Raw genomic sequence first — 17,865 nt, 5'->3', positions numbered from 1 at the left:
ACTAGGTTGAGTGGTTTATATAGAAGGGGAATTGGTTCTATTCAATGAAATAAATATTGTCCAAACCTTAGGGTAATGGGGCCCATTTATTCCAGCCATAACTTTTTGTCAAGAGTGACATCACTCAAATTTGATATGCTATTCTTGTTAAAATATCATTTTTAAGTCTTAGATTATTTTTTTTAGTCTATCTACGTAAATTATAAATAATATTTATTGGTATATAAAATTTGTAAAAATAAATGCACATTTTCATAGTAGTATGTTGATAGATCAATAAATTCATTAATAGTAGCTAAGGTTTTGCATTGTCTCTCAATATAGATTATACAACATGAGATGTTATATTATCTTTTTTATTTTTTTTGTATTTTTATCTCTCTCAATCGCTCCCTAATCCCTTCTCGATAACACAAACCTTTACTCACAGGTTAAGGATGAAATGTCTTACCAACTGAATCTCTCCCTAATCCCTTCTAGATAATGCAAACCTTTACTCACTGGGTAAGGACTTAAGGTTAATGGTGAAAAATCTTACCAACTGAATCTCGTTTTATTAAAAATATTTTTATTTTATTTAATCTTGAATTGAATAATGTCCTAAATGTTGAGAGTGGAGAAACCAACTTGCTAATTGGATGATGAATGGATGTTTCATACAGAGATACAGTAATATTTAGGAAATTGGATATTTGAAATATATGGGGTGGGGTGGGGTGGGGTAGGGTGCAAGTTGAAGTGAAGCTATGGATCAGTGGGGAAGACAGCTGCTAAATTGTGACCATAGTTTTTAGTTACAGCCACATAACAACCAACATTTCATGATATAGATGTTGATAGACTGCCAAATAGCAACAATTTGATCAATTTCAAACCTTTAGATAACATTTTAAATTAATCCCTTTTTTTATATTAATATTCCTAAGAGAGCAGTTTTACCTTTACAGAGAGTTGTTGCTACGTGGTTGGAAATGTACAACATTGTGAGCTTATGGTGCAACTTAACTTAGCCACGCAATTTTTAATTTTTGGTGTCTTACTTTCAAATTTTTTGTTTTCATAGGAAAGGGTTATGTGTAATATAAGTATAAATCAATTATTCTTCTTTGCCATTTTAAGAACTAAGACTTTACATAGTATAATTTCTTTTAATTCAAAATTGATTCGCGAAACCATTAATAGAAGAGACTTGCACACAAATAATTAACTCTTATTATAGATCTAATTTAATTATTTACGAAACAATAGATTCCACTCACGCATAGAATATCACTACTTTTGTGTCAAAAAAAGTAGCCATTTGTTTCACTAGTCTCTCATTTTTTGCCCTCTAAGCTGTTTATCTTAATCTGGAAATAATATTCGTGACAATTTTTTTATTATGTCGACACGTGTACATGTATTATATTAATTAAATGTTGGAATCAATTTATCTTAAATATTTATGGAAACTTCGTGCCGCCACGAGAAGTCAAAATCCAGCAAAAGAATTGTGGTAAATCCAGCCTCAGATAAGACCTCCTTTGGTTAATGTATATGTTTAAATTAAATAATATTGCTTTTTCATAAAGATGGTTGCACTTTAATTTCTTGACTGCCAACCCTTGGTTAATAGTACTAATAATTAATTATATTGGAATAAACGTAATTTTGTAAGTGTGTGTTAATGAATTTGTTGAAGAATATTTCAGATCTGTCGCACACAATGACGTAATTAGAATAATTTTATTATTTTAAATTTTCTTCATAATGTCATAATTATCATCATTTTATTGTTTGGAGTTTTTTTTCATGTGTTTATAGATAGTATTGCAGGTGTCTCACGGCGGATCTAAGAAATAAAATTCATGAGATCAAACACAATGAAAAAAGGTTGTTGTCAGCGTTAGAAGGAGGAGGAAGTGTGACGGCCCTTGCTAGCAATGAACAATAACAAAGAATGTAAATGAACCTCAACTTAAGGGATTGTGAAGGTAGCGACGGGTTAGTGGTATCTTCGAATGTTGAATTTAACAAAGTTATCCTGCCCTGATGAGCCTACAATAAATTGATCGACCTTAGACCTCAGTTGAATCGATAAGTAGGTGGTGGTCATTAATTATCTATTTTAATTGCATTTTATTTTTTGGTAGAAAATTATGACGTAATATAAGTTGCAACAATAAGAAACTGAAAATCGAAAACTATTAAAAAAAGTCTTGGATTGATAAACATCATTAATCTACATATATAAGGGTAATATTGTTCCTTGTTTTTCTTGCTAAAATAATGTACTAAAGCATGTATTTCTTTTTTTTTCTTTTAGTTATAATTTATGGTTTCTGTTTTAGAACTTGCTGGACCATTATTAATAATATAAGTTTTCTTGGTGAGAGCAAAATTACTTAGAAAAGCACTGACATCAAATATGGAGTATAATACTTGTGTAAGACTATCTTTATAACATGTCAAATATCACAAAATAGGGTAACATCAAGATCAAATCCATATCTAACATCATTATCATAATTTATTAATATTTTGTTTAATCATACTCTTATTAGAGCATCCACAACCGTGCTCTTGCCAGCGGCACGGTTGTGGGCCCGGCCCCACTTTTTCTGCCTGCTCTCTGGCAAGAGCACAACACCCACAGCTGTGCTCTATCGCAAGGACGAGCACAATTAATTTAAAATTCAATTAAACAAAAATATTTCAATAATACTAAAATTCATTAAAAAAACCTAAATAATATTACAAATGACAAATAAAATAAAAATGACATAATTAAAATCCTAAAAATTAAAAATTACATAATTAAAATACTAAAAATTAAAAAAACCACTAAGCGTTGCCGAATTTCGCCCACATGTGTTTGATTAGGTCTTCTTGTAGTTGATTGTGGATTCGGGTATCGCGCATTGTGTGCCTTGTCTCGATTCTCTGGCCAACCTTCGTATGCTCGCATCGGCGTGGGGGAGACCTCGCTGTTGAGCTTCCGGCTTCGTCCTCATCGTAGAAGCTAGCCGCCCTCGGCCCTTCGTCGGCTATAATCATGTTGTGTAAGATAATACACGTGAACATGATGTCGGAGATATTATTCACGTACCATAGCCGAGCCGGGGACTTAACAATGTTGAATCGGGCTTGAAGGACCCCGAAAGCTCTTTCGACGTCTTTCCGTGCGGACTCTTGACGCTGCTCAAAAAGAACCCGTCTCGGGTCGTGCAGGTTGTTGAACGTCTTCACGAAAGTCGACCACCGACGATTTGATCTGGTTCGTTGATGAGGAGGAGCAGGGGTATTCGCCGCGACGTATGCTTCGTAAGCGGCAAGATGTTGTTCGTAGTATTCTTGTTCTTCGCGCTCCGCTTCCGCCATAATATGGGTGAAATCCATTTGAGGTTTTGAGTGAGGGATGAATGTGTTGATAGTTTGTATGAGAATTATGAATGACAGATGAATGAGAGATGATTTGATGTGATAAATGGATGATGAATGTGTGTATTTATAGATGATTTTGGGGAAAAAAATAAAAAAAATTCAAAAAATTCAGAAAAAACGGGAAAAAAATGGCCATATTTTTGGGATTTGGAAAATAATTTTTTTTTATCATTTTATATAATTTAAAATAATTTTATATCATTTTGGGATTGGGCATAGCCGTTGCCCAATCGTAAGCCGCCACGTCGCCTGCTCGCTGGCACGGCGCTGCTCGATGCATCGAGCAGCGCCGTGCCAGCGGCAGCGGTATGCGTCCTCGCCGCTGGCACGGACGGACGTTGGGCCGCCGTCCACCGTTGTAGATGCTCTTAGATTCTTGAACCGTCGCACGTAATATAACTCATTGTTTAGTTCTCGAAATCTATATATTAACACAATTTAGGACTATAATTTAGTTATTTAAGATGTATGATGTCTTTTTACTCTATTTTCTTGTATTAATTTGTTTGCTGTTTTCCTTCTATAGTGATTAATTTAGATTAAAAAATTATTTTATTGATTCATTAATTTCATTATTTTAGTATTATTTGTCAAAATTTAACTTTGAGTATTTCTTTTGTATTAAAAGACACAATATTAAAACTGATCATGAAATCGTCTCACTTACAACTTTCCCATCAAATTATAGTAACCTCTAAAGAAAACCTTAATCTATTGAGCCCAAATCTTGCTTTTAACACAGGATTATTTAAATACACCCATGCACATTCATACATAATACATATGTTATCGAGTCATCATGAATTATAACATAAAAGTTACTTTTATGTTTTCATTTTTATAAGGGGAAACATCTTGTGTTGTTGAACCAACAAAGAAATGTACTATTTGCTAAAAGTACATAAATAAATAGATATATGTACCAATTTCGAATATACTATATTATGTACATGCTAGTAGAACTAATATAAATGAAATTCAATTATTCAAAACGGAAACAAAAACGTGACTCCTTGGATTATGAATAAAGATTGATGCACGGACTAAATGATTTTTGCATATTTCTTTTAATTAATTCCATCAGAAAAAAAATTATTATTTGCTTTAAACAAATAATCGTATTTTAATGGGATAATTGTCAATAACTTTGTAATATTTCGATTTTGCCTGCGTTTTAAAAGTCATATCACAATTATCCATATAATCTTTCGTTAATATGAATTGTTCTGAAGATGGAGTATATAATACAACCAATTTACAACCACATAGTTTTCAAACCAAATGGAGAAAGGCAAATCCAAATTGACTTGTAATATTCCACGTTTAACGGTACAAAAAAAATATTTAATTAAGTTTTGTTAGACACGGAAAAAAAATTCATAAATCTAAATAGTTGGACCATAATGTCGCATTTCGTCTTTCCAATTTTTATTTCAACAATGACCAATTAATATTTTCATAAAACGATAAAATACTTCATTCAGCCAAAAAAAATACATTCATAGAAAATATACACTTTCCCTTAATAACTAGGGCTCATTTTCTACTCATTTTTTTAATCACAATTCATTTTTAATAATTACTTACACTATATATACGACTAATTCTCTCCTCATAATACAAGATTATATTATAAAAATGATCGTACGTGTATCAAACAATTTTTTTCTTAAAATAGAGTATAAATTTTATAAATAAGTCATATCAAAACCACAACCATCACAATTAGCCTCATTAATTAAACAAGGGATCATCTAATGGTGGCATTATCGTATACAATTAGACTATTTAATTAGCCCTAATCATTGATTATGGAAATAAAAATATAATTGATTATGTGCTAAATGGTGGGGTTTGGTTGGGGTGATACTAATAATAAAGGGGGGGGAGAACTTAGATTTGTGTAGAAAAGGGGAAGGTGTGAAAATTGAAATTGAATTTAGATAAATAAAAAAAAAGGGGCAAGATGAAAAATTAGGGTTGAGAAGTGGCGCATGGGAATCCCAATAGCCAACAAAATTGGGTGTAAAATGATGAGTAACAAAGGCACATGAAACAATAGGGTAACACAAAAATAGAAAGGGGCAGAATTCTCAACCGGGGGCGGCTAATTGAAGCCCATGAGGTCAAGAGACATTGGCCTTTTCGTGAATCATGGAGTCACCTTGGTATTTGTTCACCATTCTCTCTCATATCTCTTGGGGAATACGCGGAAACGTGTATACGGTGTATAATTTGTTTGAACCGACGTAAATTTATTAGACTCAATTCTATTCACCCCATTTTCTCTTACTCTTTCTTGGCGAGTATGCGTATGTGTTGTATACGGTGTACTCTATCCGTCCATAAAAAATAGTTACACTGGTGAACATCATGAATTTTAATAATTGGTAAAGTGTAAGAGAGAAAGAGATAAAGTGAGTTAAGTAGGAGAGAGGAAGAGAAAATATGGATAAAATTGGAGATTAAAAAAATGAGGAATAAGTTAAGAGTAACTTTCCATAGTTTGAGACTAATTTTTGTGGCATTATTTATTTGAATTGATGCATATATATCAGAGATGCCACAATTCAGTTCATTATTTTCTCTTATCTTCTCGAGGGAGTATGGATACAGTGTATAGTTTGTTTGAACTGAACGTGGATGTATTAGACCATCCACAATTCTTGTCACCATTTTCTATAATCTCATTTCTCACACTCAATAAGTACTTATATGCATCGTATACGGTGTATAATTTGTTTGAACTGAAATATATGCGTTAGATCATTCCACAACTCTTTAGCCATAAGAAAATTGATCGACATACTATTCACATCATATCCTCCTGATAAGCCCTCATGATTCTTGATCAATAAGAAGTTGAGCACTTTAATTGTTCATCTACTTTATTTATTTCTTATTTTCTATTCTATTTTTATTTATAATTTCAATTAAATTAATTTATGAATAAATAAATAAAAACACTTGAATTTAATGCAAACCATGAAAATTAAATAATTGGGCATCAGCCTAAATTTGGTGGTATTAACCGACAAGCTTGCTTGGTAAAGCTTATTATATCAGTGATTGTGCATTGCATAAGTGGTTTCGTAACTAAGTTGATCAAGAAATTATACCGAACACAGTGGGAGAATATTCCAAAAAAAGAAAAAAAATTAAAATTAAAAATAATGATAGAGAAAAAATGAATGAAAATGTGAAGAACGAAGTGAGGAATTAATTTTCATATAGAAAATAATTCATATTTTTAGATTATTAAAAAATTAAATCAATCTCACTAAAAATATTTTGGGGTTTTGCTTTAGTTTCCAATTTTTTCATCGATTAATGTTGTACGTGAGATTATCTACAATTTTCAGCTTACTACTTCTCTCATTTAAGTAACTAAAAAAGGTAGAACTAATTAGACTATTCTAGAAACTACTGGCAGAATATTAAATATTTGAATAAAATTATTCAACAACAAAAATTACTTGCAGAAAAATACTACTACTGTATTTATGTGGGCGTGCGGGTAGTGGAATAAAAATACCAAATACTACGATATACTATAAGAAATTTATTTTTATTTATTTAAAGTGTTAATAATTAAATAGTTGGACCTTGGTTCATATAAAACCAAACTATGTCCTTCCCCCCAATCCTAGACAAGGACAAAACTTTGTCTAGTTGTGAAAGTGAATTTCATCCATAGATACAAAAATATAACACCGTGTGTGTGTGTTCATTTCCAAATCAATCTCTTTTTTCACTTGAAATCTTGCTTTAGTTTTGGTATAATCACATATCTCTTTATGAGGTGTGATCAATTGCTAACTTTTATAAGTTGCTAACCCTGCTAAATCACCAACACAATATATTAAAAATGTGAACACGATGACATTAAAATATCAACACATAGTTTTGCTGACATTTTAATATACTGTGTTGACATTATGTATTTACATTTTTAATACACTGCGTTGATGATTTAGTAGAGTTAGCCATTTAAAAAGTTAAGCAATTTATATGTATATACATGCATAATTATGAAGATAGACATTATCTAAATCGATGTTTTATAAATCTAAATACATATTGCAGTTTAATAAAGTAGAAAGGCAACAAAGGCTTGTAAGAAATTTGCATGAAAGATATTTTGACATGACAACACAAAAACATAATAAACTCATTATTTGTGTATATTGTGTGACAGGTAGGGTCTCATGTATATTTACACAATATAGCATGTAAAGCGTTATGCACGCATAAGATTAAAATATGTGTGTGCGCACACTGTGGAAATGCATGAGCACGCCGTTAAAGTGCCCTAAACATGTCTCTCTTATGATCATTGGCCTTCCTTTTCTTACCCCCAACGTGTGAGATATAATTTTTTTTAATCTTCGTAGTAAAAATAAATCAAATTTTGATTTTGTTGTTATTTTAGACTTCATATACATATATGCAATTCATTTTTTTTCCTAGGAATGTGTTGGTATAAGAAAGGGATAAATTTCCTATATTATTTCATATCTCGTTTGCTTTTACATAAAAAAAAGGTTCCAAGTAGACCGTATAAAAATTGGGACAGCATATTTTTTATCTATATAGGTACTACTATATCTTATAAGTATTTAGTTAAGAGAGAGTGTTAGAATTTTATATCATGTAATCCTTCAAAAAAATTTAAAAAAATGTGGCAATCAAATTAAATAGAAAATAGTACACCAAACGAGATTATAAAAAATGTCCAAGAATCTTTTATACTCCAAATAGTATAGTTTAATTATTTGAAAACCTACATCTAAAATATTTTCGTAATCTCTTGCTAGATGCTCTTCCCAAACATACTCCGACTTCAGTGTTTGACATAGCTTAATGATATAGTATATACCTAAATCTTAATTAGTACGTGGATTTAGTTCGCGAAGAAGCGGTAAGACGTTTCTCTTTAACCAATATGTCGGGAATTGAGTTATAACTCGAAAAAATAGGAATATTTCTCTATTTATGTTTATGTGTGTGGAATACGTGTGAGTTATAACTCAAAAAATTAAAAAGAGGAATTAATCAACAAATCTTTACTATACATCATCCATATTTATTAGTGAAATCACCTAACCAATTTTATAAAATGGTGTATATTCCAACAACATTATGTAAGCCCAAATTGTGGAATCAATTCTTAATACACCTATAACAAGAAAAAAAGTCGGCAATAATTTATGAACGAAGGAAAAGGAATATAGCATTATATATCTTTATGACGTCTTAATTATATATAGTGGTCATTGTTATTAAGTCAATATAATCTACACATAATTTCATGAAAGTTAAGTGGCTCTTGCTTACAAAAAAGTCTTTATCTTCGCATCTTTTCGCACTCCACATAAAGTTTGGACCCAACTCATATATAATATCAATAGAATTTTCTTAATTACTACCGAAATCTAAAACATCGAAAATAAGATATTATCAAATAAAGAAAAATCTAAAAAGGTTCATGCATTAAATTCACACCGTTTATGCATGTTCCCAATCGTATATAATTTTTGTATAATGTATTTCTGTTTGAAATTTATTCATATTCCTTTATTTTCTCATTGGAGTGTTAAAAAATCTTTGGCCCCTTGGATCGATATTTCATTTATTAGATAGCTCTATTTATGAAAAGAAAGACTTGAATCAAGATGGTTCAAGTAATTAGGGCTGTTGATAATATTTGAGTGGGCATGAGGCATGGATCGTGTCTTGTAGCCTTGAAGGGGAGCACTCAGATTGTGGATTGAGTCGCTTGTGCGGACTATAGAACGGTCAAAGCCGCATGGAATTGACAAATCCACGAGTGCCATGTGGCACCACCAATTTGTTTGAAAATATTGAATTTTGATAAAAAAAATTCTATTATAACTGTTTTGTGATTTAGTTCTGTTTTGGTACGTAGATTCTGTTGGCAATTGAAACTAAAAATAAAATATAACCATCACAAATCAGTGTGAAAGAACTGAAAGCTCGTAATGAGTGTTTGGGTCTAGCTTTTATGTGACACGTGAATGGTATAGTTTGATCCAAATTTGTAGCAAGGCTCGTGAGTGCCCTTGATTTCCATAAGAAAGCGAAAGACAAGTTATAGAGAAAAGGGGTGGAAGTGATGATGAAAACATCAATATTCCATCAATGATTCAAAAAGGGATTTTATTCCACCAATGAAATGTAAGGTTTTTGTTTGGGATGAAAAACCTAGGAATCAATTCACATGGAAAAGGCCCTTTTTCACACCTCACCAAATCAACAAAGATTATGCGACATTGATCTTGTAGGATTGATCAATGAATCTAGATGTAATACTATGTTTTTCAAATTGAAAAAATTAAATTCAAAGTATCCACCAAAAAGGTTGCGTTGGATCAAATCAATGGTGTGTAAGTGATTCCATAGGAATCTAATTGGCCAGATTCCCAAATAAAAAAGAAAGAAAGAAAAAAAAGATTCTCATAGTTATAAATTACTCCTACTAAATAGCTAGCTAGATCTGTCCAATTAATTGCTCTTTCAAATTTTTTTTTAAATTGATAGACTTAATAAACTAACATTATGAAGCTCCCACCAACTAGGGTAGAGAGAGACTAGTAACCCTCCAATGATCTGCATAAAGAATGGTGTAGAAAATACAATAATTTTTATATTGAAGAATCTTGATTTAAAATAATGCTATAGAGACATGAAATTTCCTGAAAGGGGTTACGTTGTATGATTTCGAGTTTTTGCATCACAGGATAACTGTCATAGTTAGTAGAAATTAAAGATTAAAAATGGGGGAAAAAATTTATGTACATTGAATGTTTGTATACAGCTCATAAATTATAAACAGGACAGTGAAGATGATTGTAAATTAATCAATAATATGTTAAATTATCAATAGTACTATTGAATGATATGTGCATATTTTATGATTTGAGCAAACAACCAAAGGATAGATCTAGTGGATCTTGACTGATATAAAAAGTTTTACTGAAACAGTTTGACCTAGGAATAATTTCTTGTTCGATATAAAATGCAAATTATGAAATATTGACTGACAATATAGTTTTATTTATCTACCACTAATGAAATTATATTTATCATTTCTAAGTTTTAATTATATTTTTATCTATAATTAAAATTTAATGTTTGTATATGATATATATACATATGTTAATACTATAATTTAATCATTTTTGTATAATAGTTTATATTTGATGATAAAAAATTTATATTTAGAGATATATATGATTTATTTTTTTTGTAATGTGTAATTAATACAATATTTTATCATATATTAAATTGTAAATATGCAACATTTGGGAATCGGCACGGGATTTTATATAGTGTTGTTTTGTGTGTTAGTGAAGAGAGAATAAAGTAAGAGAGATGAAAAAATAGAGATAGAGTTGTTTCCATTTTAGGAAACGTTTCATTTTTAATGGGACAATCAAAAAAGGAAAACGTTTCATTTTCAATGGGACAGATGGAGTATATTTAATTATCTACAGTATTCGGTCCGACTAGTGGTTCAACCGATTGGACCAATTGAACTATGAACCAGTAGCATCGCCGGTTCGCTTATTGGTCCAGTTTTTAAAACATTGGAATGAAGTTACTAGGCTTTCTTCACCAGAATGGCCCACAAAATAATTAGATGGGATCAAAATTGCATCCCACTATGTATGTGAAGTCCTTTTCTAAGGCCCAAAATATATAGTGAAGTACTCCATCTAGAGTATTATTTTGCTTCGAAAAAAAAGAGGTTGAATGCCAGATATTAATATTTCACTTAATTTTTACTTTTAAAAAATGATTATATGAAAAACGAATGGAAAGGTTAGGATAGGATTTTGATAAATTGACGCTGAAATTAAGAGAGAATTTATAAATTTTAAAGATCATGCTAGATTGATAAAATCACTAACCTAATAAAATCACTATAAATCAGAGATTTGATAATTAACCCAAAAATATATATTGAATCACAAAAAGGGAACAAAAGATAGAAATTTTGAAGATGACAGATATAATAAAATAGCACCAAAAAAGAAAATCATGTAGATTAATACTGTTACATGCTTTTCTTTCTATCTTTCTTTTTCATATTTGAGGATTATGTTAAGTGGAAAGGAACTACGATCAGCAAAGCGGCGTTGTACAAAACTAACAAAAACCAACAATAAACTTTTCACTACCCAATAATACATACTAATGCAAAAACAATCTAAATTTCCTTCCAAACCAACCACTTTACCTGCCTTGCCCTCTGAGCCTCCCCGTAATCCGTTGCGCGAATAATCTCGCCCGTTGCCCGGGAGGACGATGGCGCCTGTCGGGTGCTGCAACTCGAGCTCCGCTATCCCACCGCCCGCCGTACGATGGTCCGCTGAACCTCAAGTCGTCCATATCATCATCATCAGTACTGTCATCATCATCGTCCAAATCATCATAATCGTCGTAGTCCCTGTAACTGTGACGGCCCCTCTCAATCACGTAGTCACCAACGACAATCGCCCCAGGCATGGTGGATCGGATCGTGCTGATCACGTCGCTGATGTCCCTCTCGTTCTCGAGCTTTTTCCACTTCTCAGCGTGCAAAGGGTCGACATCCCGGGGGCGGGCCAGAGGGTGCTCTAACTTGACGTGTTTCCTAAGCTCTTTGTAGCGGCCCACGAACGAGCAGCCTTCCTGCACGCAGGCCCTCTTCTTTGAATTGAGATATCTCCGCGCGGGCGCCACCACAGTCCAGCCTTTCACCTGGCCGCGGCAAAGGGGGCACAAAATCCCGGAGAGTTCAGAGGCAGCTGAAGTTGTTTTCCATGTTTTTGAGCTCCAGTCCGGGGTGACCTTCGTGTACTGCTCAAGACAATTGGAGTAGCGCTGGCTAGTAGCGCACATGTAAGGACGACAGCCCTTGTCATACGAGGAACAGAGCAAGAGAACAGCGTTGTGAGGAAACTCCAAGCAGACCGAGCATTCTGCATCTTCCCACTCCTTCTTTTCGGATGCTTTTTTCCCATTGTGGGCGTCTCCACAGACCTTCGTGCACCTAGATGACAGCTTACGCAGGCCTACTATATGGTGCTGGGAGTCCGATCTCCTCTCCAGCTTCTTCGATTTGGCCATTGTCAATCCAATCTTTGATGAACCCAACACCCTCAACAGATAAACTAGGTACACGAACAATAACGAATCAAACGAGGCAATCAGTAATAAGCTATACAATGCTAAACAAACTACATAGCTACCAGATTTTACATAATTAGAGGAATATGCATAGCCATAACAAAACAGAGCTGTTCATCACATGTTCCACATACCATCTTCAACATTAATTTTTAAGAAATTTATAATACTCCAAAACTAACATTTACAGTTTTCTGGTGATAAAATCAAACTAATCCATCTGTAAATCATCAGAAACAGCAGATGAATAGCATTTCACCCCTAACATCATGAAAATTTAAATAAACTGGAAAATTGCAGCAGCATCTGATGTTTTTTGGCTGAATATTGATGAAACTGCTATAATTTACAAAGCATAAACAACAGAACAAATTCAATTAGTGTGATGTTAAATAGAAACTACCTCACTGTAAGTATAAAGCCGCATTGGAAATACCTAACCAAAAAACACCGAAATTCGACGCTCGCAAAAATCAACGCATCTAAATTCGAATTTCATTCCGGATCATACATGTCCAGATTCATTATACATCAAATCCAAATGTATTTCCAACAAAATTGAAGGCGCGAGTTACCTTTGATGTGAATAAATAGAGAGAACCGCGATAGATGCGCGCGGTTATAGGGTGAAGATTGTGGAAATGGGGGTTTCGTCGAGTTTTTATACCGTACAAGTATGGAAGTAAATTGGTTGGAATTTTAGGGTTGCGAGAGAAGACCGGAACACTCTGTCTCTCTCTCTTCCGCCTTTGTCGCTCTTCACACACGATAACCACCTCCTTCAGTAGCGATCATCGTCATTGTGGGTACACAAATCGAATATTACTGGATTCTCAGGGGGGTCATTTTGTTAATATGGGCTTTTGAGTGGGTTTTTTTTGTTAATATTGGATTTTATGGTGTCGAATTTCACGTGTATATATTTACGTTGCTTATGACATTTTTATCGGTTAATCACATATGGATCCAAATTTAATTATACGTGTTGAGAAAGGATCTTTTATTCATATTAATCGTATCACACAAGAATGAATGTTACAGGCTTAAATAGGAAGAGCCAATATTTACATATGGTAAGATATTCTATGATTTACCCTAGCTATAATTCCGGAAAGAATACTTCTAATTGATTCCACAATCTTTGTGTATCTCCCTTGATTTTAGCTTGATTCTTCCAACACTCCCCCTCAAGTTAAACAATGGGACTTCCCATTTTTAACTTGCCCAATACCTCGGCGAAACTCCTTGCATCCACGGCCTTTGTTAAAATATCTGCTAACTGATCTTTTGAACGAACAAACGGAAGGTCTATCACCTTTGATTCTATATTCTCCTTGATAAAATGTCGGTCTCCACATGCTTTGTTCGATCATGTTGTACCGGATTTTCAGATATGCTGATTGCCGCTTTATTATCACAAAAGAGTTTGCATGGCCCCTTTGACATTAGGCCAAGTTCGGTCAACAACTTCTTTAACCATAGGATTTCTGTCACTCCACTTTTGATCCCACGAAATTCTGCTTCTGCACTTGAGAGTGCTACTACCTTTTGCTTCTTACTTCGTCAAGTCACCAAGTTGCCTCCAACAAAGGTAAAATATCCTGCAGTCGACTTTCGATCATTCGGGTTCCCAGCCCAGTCCGCATCGGTGAACCCATGTACCTCTAAATTCCCATGGTTTTCGAACAAGATCCCATGTCCTGGTGTCCCCTTCAAATAGCGCACAATCCTCAAGGCTGCTTCCCAGTGATCGGCTTGAGGCTTATGCATGAACTGACTCACTACTCCCACAACATATGCAATATCGGGTCTAGTGTGAGAAAGATAGATAAGTTTACCCACCAGACGTTGATATCTTGTTTGGTGGGTGAGTTCGGCCCCTTCAGTCAGTCGAAGGCCATGATTCTGCATCATTGGAGTCTCTGCCGGCTTGCAATCCAGCATTCCCACTTCGGCCAGGAGATCCAACACATACTTCCTTTGGCTTATGAATATTCCTTTCTTGGACCGCATTACTTCGATACCTAGGAAATATTTCAATAGGCCCAGGTCTTTCATTTCAAATTCGGCGAACAAATTCTCTCTCAATTGCCTTATTTCTTCCTCATCATCCCCGGTGAGAATCATATCATCCACATAGATTATCAAGCATGTGAGTTTCCCGTCCTTCTTCTTCAGAAACAGAGTGTGATCTGAGTTACTCTGTTTGTACCCATATTTCTTCATTACTTCTGTAAATCTTCCAAACCATGCCCTGGGTGACTGTTTTAACCCATATAAGGTCTTCTTGAGTCTACATACCTTTCCTGCCTTGAACTCCCCCTCAAACCCTGGCGGAGCTTCCATATAAATGGGTCGAGTAAGCTCTCCATGCAAGAAGGCGTTAGTAACGTCAAATTGATGTAGTGGCCAATTCTTTGTTGCGGCGATGGAGAACAACACTCGAATAGTACTCATCTTGGCTACTGGTGAAAACGTTTCTGCATAGTCAACTCCGTAGGTCTGAGTGTACCCTTTCGCTACTAGCCTTGCTTTGTAGCGATCAATTGATCCATCTAGCTTCCTTTTGATTGTGAACACCCATCGGCACCCCACTAGTCTTGATCCTTCGGGCCTTATACACACCTCCCATGTCTTGCTTTTCATTAGTGCACTCATTTCCACGAGCATTGCCTCTCTCCAATGTGGGATTTCCATAGCTTCTTCTGCCGTTCTGGGGATTTCTTCTTCATCATACAGGGCTGTCATAAATGCCCTTGCCATTTCTGTCATGTTTGCGGTTGCCAAGTTCGCCATTGAATATCTGCTCTTCTTTGATATCCGTTCTGGACTGTACCTCTTAGGTGGAATGCCCCTTGTGCTTCGATTAGGAAGTATGTACTGTCCAGTATCCCCGTCAACAGCAGCACTTTCCACTTGTTCTGCGACAGAGTCATTAGGAATATTTGCACTATTGACTCCAGTTTCAGTAATTACCTCAGATATCACTGGAGGAGGATCGTTAGGGCCCGGCGGTCGAGGAGGCTCCACTGTCGACGAGACAGGATCGGCGGCAGTGCTAACCATCTCTGTTGGTTCCACAACAGATTCGCTTGGTGATGACACAAACCAATTTAGGGGTCCACTTGTTCTAGGTATAATTTCACACCTCTCCCCCTGACCACTAAGATTGGTATAGTAGTATTCACTCTCCAAAAATTGCAATTCATGGTTGTTATTATCTTTCTAGATGACGGATCGAAACACCTATAACCTTTTTGATCTATCCCGTACCCCAAAAAGACACATTTAATGGCGCAAGCGGAAAATTTCGTTCTCTCGTGTTTTGGGACATGGACATAAACCGAACATCCAAATATTCTAAGGGGTAGGGTAAGAGATTCGGGTATCTTGGCTAGTGATGACAACAACTGTAAAGGGGTTTTCATTTTCAAAATTTTTGTAGGAAGACGATTTACCAAATAAACAGAAGTTGCAACTGCTTCAGGCCATAAAAAATTTCGGAACATTAGAATCAAAAAAACAAAGCACGAGTTATTTCCATAATGATTATGTTCTTTCTCTCAGCTACTCCATTTTGTTCGGGGGTATATGGGCATGAGGTTTGATGAACTAACCCGTTATCAACAAAAAATTTTGACATGTCATGATTTACAAACTCCCTCCCATTATCAGATCTAAGAATTTGAATGGTTGTTTGAAATTGGGTTTGAATGAGTTTGTAAAAAAGGACAAATTTTCATAAACTTCAGATTTGTTTTTCAAAAAATAAACCCATGTCATTCTCGAACAATCATCCACAAATAGCAAAAAATATCGAAAACCATGATCACCAGTAACGGGCGCAGGGCCCCAAACATCAGCATGTACTAAGGAAAAAAGACTTGCAACACGAGTTTCAGAAGATTTAAAAGATTGTCTATGGCTTTTTGCCAAAACACACGATTCGTAATCAAAATCCTTGAGATGGGAAAATTTAGGAAAAAGCAGTTTAAAGTAACCGAGAGATGGATGACCTAAGCGTCTGTGCCACAACCAAGCGTCTCGAGTCGCAGATCCGTGAGCCAGCATTGCGGCACTGCCTTGGTGAGCCATCTCGTCAACATAGTAGAGGCCTTGACGCTCAGTGCCACGCCCAATTATCCTCCTCGTCCTGATATCCTGTAATACACAAAAATCAGGATGCATTAGTAATGTGCAATTCAATTCCTTCGTCATGTGGCTAATAGACATCAATTTATGTGATAGTTTCGGAACATAGAGACAATTAGACAGCCTCAACGTCGGTGAAATCTCAATTGTCCCACTCCCCTCTACTGAAGTTAATTCCCCATCTGCGGTTTGTATTTGACTTTTCATAGTACCACAGAAATTCACAAAATCATTTTTATCATGTGTCATAGTGTCGGTGGCCCCACAGTCGAAAATCTACTGATTATTCCTCTCCCTAGACGTATTTGTAACCGCACATGCAACAGGCCACTTATGCAATATTTCAAAACTATTAGGGCTCACATATAAATCATCATCAATTTTGGGGTTCTTTTTCGGAATAGGCAAAGCACAGGGGGCATCATGCAAAAAACGGGGTAAATTCCGTAATTTCTGAAAATTGCATGGACTTGAATTAAAAGAGTAAGTTGGGCTGGGTTTGTTAAACCCTAGCCCGATACCTCCGTCGTTCTCTCCCCCTTCGACCCGTCCGGCAAAGGCTGCCTGCCCGACGTCGTCCCCTCGCCTGCCGCCGCCGTCGCGCGAGCCTCCACCGTCGGCTGTTCGTCCGCGAACACTGGTATCTGTTCCGCCTCCTTCCTCCATTCCAATGGCCAATTTTGCTTTTCCTTTTTGGTTTTCCTCCCACCACTCCGGGAAGCCGATTAACTTGAAGCATGTTTCTCGAGTATGTTTGTTCATGCCGCAATTCGAGCACCATAACTTGGTTTTGTCGAGTTTGGGGGCCGTGCGGCGGTTGTTGGTGGCGGCTGGGTTCTGTCCTTGACGGGGTGTTGCCGGTTGGGGTGGGAATCGGACGTTTCGGGCTGCAAATCCGAGTCCCACGCCATTCGTTGCGCCGGTTGGTTCGGGGTTTGCTGCCGGCATAATCTTCAGCCGGGGTAGCCTCCCTTTTGATCCATCCGTACGCGACATCCACTGGTGGCGCCGGGACTTCTTTCAGAATGTCTCTCCGGGTTCCCTCGAATTGAGGGTTCAATCCAGCCAAGAACTTGTACAATCGTCGGTATTGAT

General features: G+C 35.4%; 1 protein-coding gene across 1 annotated transcript; it reads right to left on the bottom strand.

Annotated features, from left to right (window-relative positions):
• Positions 1-11,467: 11,467 nt before the first annotated feature.
• Positions 11,468-13,467, bottom strand: LOC121778153. The gene is made up of 2 exons (XM_042175453.1): positions 13,194-13,467; positions 11,468-12,602 (listed from the first exon to the last, which is right to left on the bottom strand). The coding sequence occupies exon 2, from the start codon at positions 12,556-12,558 to the stop codon at positions 11,683-11,685; it is 876 nt and encodes a 291-aa protein (XP_042031387.1). The 5' UTR covers positions 12,559-12,602; positions 13,194-13,467; the 3' UTR covers positions 11,468-11,682.
• Between the last annotated feature and the right edge of the window lie 4,398 nt (positions 13,468-17,865).

The sequence above is a fragment of the Salvia splendens genome, chromosome 19 (genome assembly GCF_004379255.2).
Source record: "Salvia splendens isolate huo1 chromosome 19, SspV2, whole genome shotgun sequence".
Taxonomy (NCBI): domain Eukaryota; kingdom Viridiplantae; phylum Streptophyta; class Magnoliopsida; order Lamiales; family Lamiaceae; genus Salvia; species Salvia splendens.
The sequence above is the reverse complement of the archived record's forward strand: the minus strand, read 5'-3'. Positions and strand labels throughout refer to the sequence as shown.